At 33.0% G+C, this 8023-nt stretch overlaps 1 protein-coding gene across 2 annotated transcripts in view; it reads right to left on the bottom strand.

The window, feature by feature from the left end:
- Positions 1-8023, bottom strand: part of TERB2 (telomere repeat binding bouquet formation protein 2) — a 36565-nt gene that overhangs the window by 26419 nt on the left and 2123 nt on the right. For both annotated transcript variants that reach the window (XM_040492561.1, XM_040492560.1), the window contains exons 4-5: positions 6295-6356; positions 2450-2535 (exon numbers count right to left, since the gene is read on the bottom strand). In XM_040492561.1, the coding sequence (XP_040348495.1) occupies positions 2450-2535; positions 6295-6356 (148 nt within the window). The remainder of the gene's footprint in view (positions 1-2449; positions 2536-6294; positions 6357-8023) is intronic.

Here is an 8023-nt window from a genome sequence, read left to right as displayed (position 1 = left end):
AATTATAAAGGAAATTATAAAGGAAATTATAAAGGAAATTATAAAGGAAAAGTGATCAGTTTAATGGTACAAAAATTTAAACTTGTATCTCTAAAATAGTATAAGCCAGACAACAAACTGAGGATAAAATGTGACAAACTGGCAAAAGGATAATATAGCTATTATATAAAGTTGTCAGACAAGTTGATAAGAAAAACAATGAGACCCCACACACACAAAAAAAGGGAGAAAGAATAAAAACTAACCACAGAAAAGGAAATATAAAATGCTAATAAACAAATTCAAAAAGGCTCAAAGCCATTAGTAATCAAAGAAAAAATAAAAATTAAAACAAAATGTATTCATATAAAATAGCAAGAAATGTACTAATGTTAGTGGTTATCTCCAAGTGGTGCGGTTGTTTATAATTTAAATTTTCTTTATTTTATTTTCTATTTTGACAAATCACACGCATTAAGTTTCCAACAGAATAATTAAATTCATGCAATTTTCAGAAGATTTTGGGAACATATTGAGAAGTGAAAATAGCATAGTGATTAAGAGTTTGGATTCTGGATCAGCTAGACTTAGCTTCAAATTCAGTTTCAATATGTAAGTAATGTTGGGTGACAGCTCTCTGAACCTATTTCCTCAATTGTAAAATGAGGCTAATAGTATTTATCTATCTTATAAGGTTATGAGAATCAAATGAACTGATTAGCTCACAGGTGTCTTGTATTTAGCAAGTGTTTAATAACAGGTTCATCACTTAGTATTCAGTATCACTAGTAGTATGCCAACAAAATATATGCTGAGTAGGTTCAAAGTATTTTATCTATGTTCACACTGCACCCTCTGGTGGTTCCACAAAGAAAAGGCTCTAGGTTAGATACCTACCTAAGGTATCTATTCATATCCTTTGTCTATTGTTATTGTTTTTAGATTGGACATATTTTCCCCAGATTTGTAAGCCTCCTTTGTATTTTTTAAAGAAACTAGTTTTTGTCAGATGTTTTTCCCCAGTGTATATTTTTCTTTTGACTTGATGTATGGTATTTTTATTGCCACATACAAGTTTAAAATAAAGTGGTAGTCAAACTTAATCTTTTCCTCTATGGCTTCTGCGTTTTGCAGGACAACCATTTCTTGAAGAATTTATGCATCTGATATCTTTTCTAGTCAAGTGAATCACTGGGAGTTACCTTTTATTTTCGATTTCCCAGCCTTCTCTTACAAGGCCCTTAAGAATATCTTCATGGTCTTACCTCCTCTATTTTTATTTTTCTGCCTCTCTTTACCAGTTTCTTGTCTCAAAAAGCATAACAAGTAAATTCAAAGGAGTGCTATACATAGATATCCCAAGCCTTAAAATATTGATTCTCAGACTTAAGTGGTAGAATATCTAGAAGTCGACCATGAAACAATGTTTTACTAAACTTAATTAAATACAAAACTTTGGGTAAATTAGATAACAACTAACTTTAAATTATAACAAATCAAATAGTAGGTACAAAGGTATAAGAAAAAATTATGGAAGAAAAACTTAAAATTGAAAAAACTATATAAAATAAACCCGTTTTTATATTGAAGAGAGACAGCTACTATTGGATCATTTTTATTTCAGCAATCAAATACCAGACCTTTGAAAAGCCAGTACTCTCTGTGAGTATTTGAAAGCCATGGAACTGGAAAATACAGAATTAGGACTAGATTACGAATAAGACTGAAACAAAGGGGGCCTCTCATAGATTGGCTCTAACACAATGGCAAGTCCATGATTGTATTTTTAATTTTTTGAACCAAAGTGACTACATCACAAACAATTTAGAAAGGAAGGGGGAAAATCACTTAGAACTTCCCATCCTAATAAAATTACTGCTAATATATAGTATATTTCCCTATTTAGAAAATATTTAAAAAGTAATATAACAGCACTACTCATACATAAATTCTTGTTTCTTTTTGCAAGAATAGTCTAGCATAGTGGTTGGCTCTGGAATTAGACTGACCCAGTTCAAATCCAACTTTTCCCCACTTAATAATAAAAGTTTATATGGCTTTGGGCAAATTAATCTATCTAACCATAGATTTATTTTTCTGTAAAATGGCAATGGTAATAATTATACTATCAATCTTGTAAGAAGATGGCGAAAATTAGAGGCGCTTGGGTGGCTCAGTCAGTTAAGCGTTCCATTTTGTCTCAGGTCATGATCTCCCAGATCGTGGATTCAAGCCCTGAATTGGGCTCTGTGCTGACAGCTCTGAGCCTGGAGCCTGCTGCAGATTCTGTGTCTCCCTCTCTCTCTGCCCCTACCTGACCCATGCTCAGTCTCTCTGTCTTTCAAAAATAAACGTTAAAAAAAAATTTTAAAAGAAAAGAAGACAGTGAAAATTAAATGAGATAAACACAGTTAGTGCTCCAAGATGCCTACATTGAATTGAATCTCAATGAAGTAGATGAATTCAATACCTTTTGGATAGTTCTTTTTTGTGATATATTGCTAGTTCACTGCTTTCCTTAAGGTCCTCAATTTCCTTTGGTGTTACTTCATCATGCTGTGGTTAGCAAAAGAAATCACATTTTTAAAAATCACGTCAATGATCCGATCAAATGTTTTTTCAGAAAGCAAAAAAGTAAATTAGCAATATATACCGAGAGTCTTAACATTTTTATACACTTAGGTACATTCAATCTAGTTTGGTGTCAAAAACTTACAAAATTTTGTACACACACACAATTATACTATTTGTTTTTAGGGATATGTGATGAAGACCAGAATTGTTAAAATATCAGCTGTGGTTGTAATAGATAATAAAATGTGAACTAATTTTATTCTCCTATCAACTTTGCAAATTTTCCCTAATGTGGCCATATTACTTTTTAGTTTAGTGCCTGGGTGGCTCATTCGGTTAAGTGTCGGACTCTTGATTTCAGCTCAGATCATGATATGGTTCATGAGTTTAAGCCTCGCTTTTGCACTGTTAGTGCAGAACATGCATGGGATTCTGTTTTCCTCTCTCTCTGCCCACCCACCCCCACACATGTTCTCTCTCTCTCTCAAAAATAAATAAATATTTAAAAGACAAGGAAAAAATTTATTAATTTAAACTTAAAATTCTTGACTTGAAGATTCCTAGGCTTCCTATAAATTATAGATCAAAACTATGAAGTAAGCTGAACAAATTGTATTTTCCCTTCAAAATTAAAACGGAGTATTTAGCATGGAGTTATGAAAGAATCAAACATGTATTAAGGTTTTCAAAAAGATTATGTGAAAGTGACTCAGATACTGGTACCTATCACATAATATATTTACTTAATATGCCTTTGGGAAATATCTGTTTATGTCACAAATGTCCAAACAATAACATAACACTCCTCAAATTACTTACCAGATTTATGCATGTTGTTGCCATTCGATGAAGTACCTTCTACTTATATATTCTATGGTTACATTATTATAATTGCCTAATATTCAATATCAATCAATATCTTGAAAGAACAAGTCACTTATCATAAAATCATATAATTTCTAGAGCCAGTCATCAATACAGGCATGTTCTACTAATTTTTTCATAGAAAAATATTGGATTGGGTTGGAGCAGAGAAAATTTGGTTCCATTTTGCTAATATCTAGTATGTGAACTAAAACAGGCTTTTACCTTCTCTTTACCTCAGGTTTCTCATTTCTAAAACTGAATGATTAAATTAATGAGCTTTAAGGAGCTTTTAGCTCTAAAGTTCTGGCTTACTCAATAATAACTGTCAAATAACAACCATTCTATCACCACTCACGTCCCTGAAAACAATATGACAAGCCATGGATTGGATATTTTGATCCTTAGTACAACATAGCCAAAGACACTAAAATAACGGTTATTTTCAGATGATGACAACTTGGGGGAAAAAAACAATTTAATAAAAGGAATACAAAACATATAAGTTAATTGCTTGGCTCCAGAAATATAAAGATTTCTGAAAAATTCCAAACACTGAAAAGTTAAATAATACAGTAAGTAGTATATACCTTTCACCTAGATTCGCAAAGCATTAACATTTTTATCACTCTGCTGGTCCATTTGAAAATACTTGCAGATAATATGACATTTCACTCCTTAATCTTTAACTTGTGTTGTTGGGTTTTTTTAATGTTTATTTATTTTTGAGAGAGAGAGAGAGAGAGAGTGGAAGCGTGGGAGGGGCAGAGAGAAGGGGACAGAATCCGAAGTGGGCTCTGTGCTGACAGAAATAAGCCCAATGCATGGCTTGAACTTATGAACTGTGAGATCATGACCTGAGCCAAAGTCTGACAACTGACCCAAAGTCTGACAACTGAACCACTAGGTGCTCCTAGCTTGCCTTGGCTTTAAAAAGCATTCTTTTATTTTTATGATGCCACCATCACAATTAAGACAATTAACATTAAATATTACCTACTAGTCCATCTTTAAATTTTTCTGATTGTTCTCAAAATGTCTTTTTTACTTTTTATTTTAAAAATATCCAGAATCGGGGTGCTTGGGTGGCTCAGTTGGTTAAGCTTACAACTCTTGATTTCAACTCAGGTCACGATCCTGAGGTTCATCAGTTCGAGCCCTGCATCAGGCTCTGTGCTGATAGTGCAAAGCCTGCTTGGGATTCTCTCCCTCCATCTCTCTCTGCTCCTCCCCTGCTCGTGTTCACTCTCTCTCAAAATAAATAAATATTTATTTTTTAAAATATCCAGAATCCAATCAAGGTTTATACATCACACTTGGCTGTATATCTCTTGATCTAGAACAGTGTTCCTGCTTTTTTATTTTTTATGGCATTGTTTTAAAGAGTCTAAGCCAGTTAGTTATTTTGTGATATGTCTCACATTCTGGAATTCTCTGAGTGTTTACTCATAATTGGATTAAGGTTAATTAGGTTAAACATTTTGAATAAGAACACTTTATAGAAAATATTGTATACTTTTATTATATCACCTCAAGCTGAACATAATGAGAGGTTATTCCAATATTGGTGATGCTAAATTTGACCAGTTGTTTAAGGTGGTATCTGCCAGATCTCTCCATTGTGAAGGCATATCGCTTACTTTTGTAACTACTAAGTAATCTGTGGGGTGATAATTTGAAATCATGGTTTTAACATCCATTAATGACCCTGCCTAAATCAATTATTTTACTGGGGGTGGTAAAATGGGGATTTTATATTCTACCAATGTTTCTATATTTAAATTTTTTTAAGTTTTATTTGTTTTTTGTTTTTTGGGTTTTTTTTTGTTTTTTTTTTTTTTTTGAGAGAGACAGAGACAGTACAAGCAAGGGAAGGGCAAAGAGAGAGGGAGAGAGAGAATCCCAAACAGGCTCTGTGCTGCCAGCGAGGAGCCAGACATTAGGCTCAAAGCCATGAACCATGAGATCATGATCTGAACCAAAACCAATAGTCAGACACTCAATCAACTGAGTCGCCTAGGCGTCCGTGTATTTATTAGTTGCCATTTCATAAAGAAGTTTGCCTTATTCCATGTTTTCTTTCCTTCCTTCCATCACTCCTTCCTTCCTTCCTTTATTTCTCTTCCCACCTCATTTCCTCTCTTCCTTCTGTTCTTATTTTCCTTTCTTTATTCCTTTGGAGCATCACTACTGAATCATGGATTCTTTTAAATTTAATTCATTCCTGTCATTCTTTTTGATGCTCAAATTACCCCAAATTTGGCTATTGCATAAAAATTTTGAAGTAAGTCAAAAGCATAGGCAAATTTGAAGCAGAATAGCAAAAGCTATAAAACAATCAATTTTCAGTTTTGTACACATTTATTGACAGGTGTTATTGAAGATATTTAAGAAATGACACAACAGAGGGATTAGTAAATCAGAATCTATGCTGGCAGTAAGGGTGCCTAGATGGTTCAGTCAGTGGAGTGTACCACTCTTGATCTTGGGGTTGTGAGTTCAAGCCGTGTGTTGGGTGTAGAGATTACTTAATAAAATAAAATAAAATCTTAAAAAAAATTAAAAGGAAGAATTATCTATTCTGGCCATAAAAAACTGGGTAAATACTGTGCACCTATTACTCCCTTAACATTAGTGATAGAAGCAAATTTTCAAATTTTTTACGTGAATAATACAATAAAAATATCTCAATTTCATCAATGTGCCAGTGTAAAAACAATGTCAGACTAGATTATATTCAATAAAAGCATGTCCTTTAAATTCTATAATCTGGATCATTGACATTAATATGTCACAAGTAAACATTTTTAAGATTACATTGCTTTAAAAATTTTTTGAAACTGTAGATTCTAACCAAATACCTTTATTTACTCTTACCTTTTCTATCTGAAAATGTTGATCTTGTTCCCAAATAAAATTACCAAGTTTTCTTCTTATTTCTGTGGTAAGAAAAAAAAAATCCAATACTATTTTTTAAAGTAACTTTGTAGAATTTTCTGAAATTTACCTGAAGTCTGAAATTTCTAAGCCAGCATTATTCCATTTGCATCAAACTCACCCAAGGTAGTTGTTTAAAATGCAGATTCCTATTGAATCAGATGAATGAGGGGGAGCTCAGGAATTTGCATTTCTAACAAACTCCCCAGATGGTTCCAAAGCATTATAAGAATCATTATTGTAAACTTTTTCTGCTGGAGTATAGGTCTTCATTAGATGTTTGTATCTTTAGGCCAACCATTAATAAAGAAGACAATCTACAGTCAAAATAAAAGGTATAAAATTCCTAAATTTGTAGAGTAGAGGTCCTCAAGAATTCAATAATTTGGTAAAAGAGGAGTGGAAGAGAAACATGTCTAGTGGGCATAGTAGTGTGTGTGTGTGTGTGTGTGTGTGTGTGTGTGTGTGTGTGTGTGTGTGTTTTAAAAGTTTATTTATTTTGAGGGGGGAGGGGCAGAGAGAGAGGAAGAGAGAGAGAAGCTCAAGCAGGCTCTGCACTGTCAACGCAGAGCCCAACACGGGGCTCAAACCCACAAACCATGAGTCATGACATGAGTCAAAGCCAAGAGTTGGATGCTTAACCGACTGAACCACTCAAGTGCCCCTAGGTCACATTCTTAATGATCTCAAAAGTTTCCATAGTAGCCCACTTGCAGACAAAAAGGTAACATCCCTCTAGACCTATGTCGTCCAATATAGTTGCCACTGTACTAGCTATATATCGCTACCATATTGAAATGTATGGCTAGTCCAGATTGAGATGTACTAAAAGTGTAAAATAAAGTCTGGATTTCAAAGATTTAGCATCAAAAAAAGAATGTAAATATCCCAATGATTTTTTATTTGTTATATATTGAAATAATATTTTAGATACATTAGGTTAAATAAATATATTAAAATTAATTTCACCTATTAATTTCATCTATTTTTATTCACTGACTTCTTATTTATACTAGACAATTTAAAATCAATATGTGGCTCACATTTGCATCTCACACTTCTACTAGACAATACTGGGCTAGGTAGATAATAATGTATACTTTTCAATCTTAAAAAGGAGCATGTTTTCACTGAAAACAGATTTCTTTAATTTAAATACATTTTAATATAAGATGCTAAACTCAAAGACAGGAGTAATAATTTAAAATCAGGTCAGATAGTCATTCTGTAATATAAGCCCCGTGAAGGTGGATATTCACTGATTTGCACAGTTTTTGAGTAAATTAGTTCGCCTATCCAGTCATTAATTTATTTGTATAAATAAATTATTTTGGAACAATTTATTGTTATAACCAGCTCTCACAAGGACATCAACTGTGAAAGGAATCCAATCTTTGGGGTTTCTAAAGCTCTTCTATAGAAATCTTTTTCAAGTTGTTTTGTTTTGTGCTTTGTTTTAAATAGACTGCTTACTGGGACTTTGTTCTAGCTTCAGTCTGTCTTTCTAAGGACAGACACACATATATCAAGAATTGGGTAATAATGCAAGACCTAAAATGGAATATTTAAGGTTACCCCACAAAAGATAGGGAAATGATGTTCCAAGCAGGGAGTACTAAAAGAACCAATCTCAGAAGCAGTTTATTAACTTGCCCTTTATAGGATTGCT

The sequence above is a fragment of the Herpailurus yagouaroundi genome, unplaced genomic scaffold (genome assembly GCF_014898765.1).
Source record: "Herpailurus yagouaroundi ecotype Mexico unplaced genomic scaffold, PumYag 184, whole genome shotgun sequence".
Lineage (NCBI taxonomy): Eukaryota > Metazoa > Chordata > Mammalia > Carnivora > Felidae > Herpailurus > Herpailurus yagouaroundi.
Note: the sequence above shows the minus strand (reverse complement) of the source record. Positions and strands in the feature narration are given on the sequence as shown.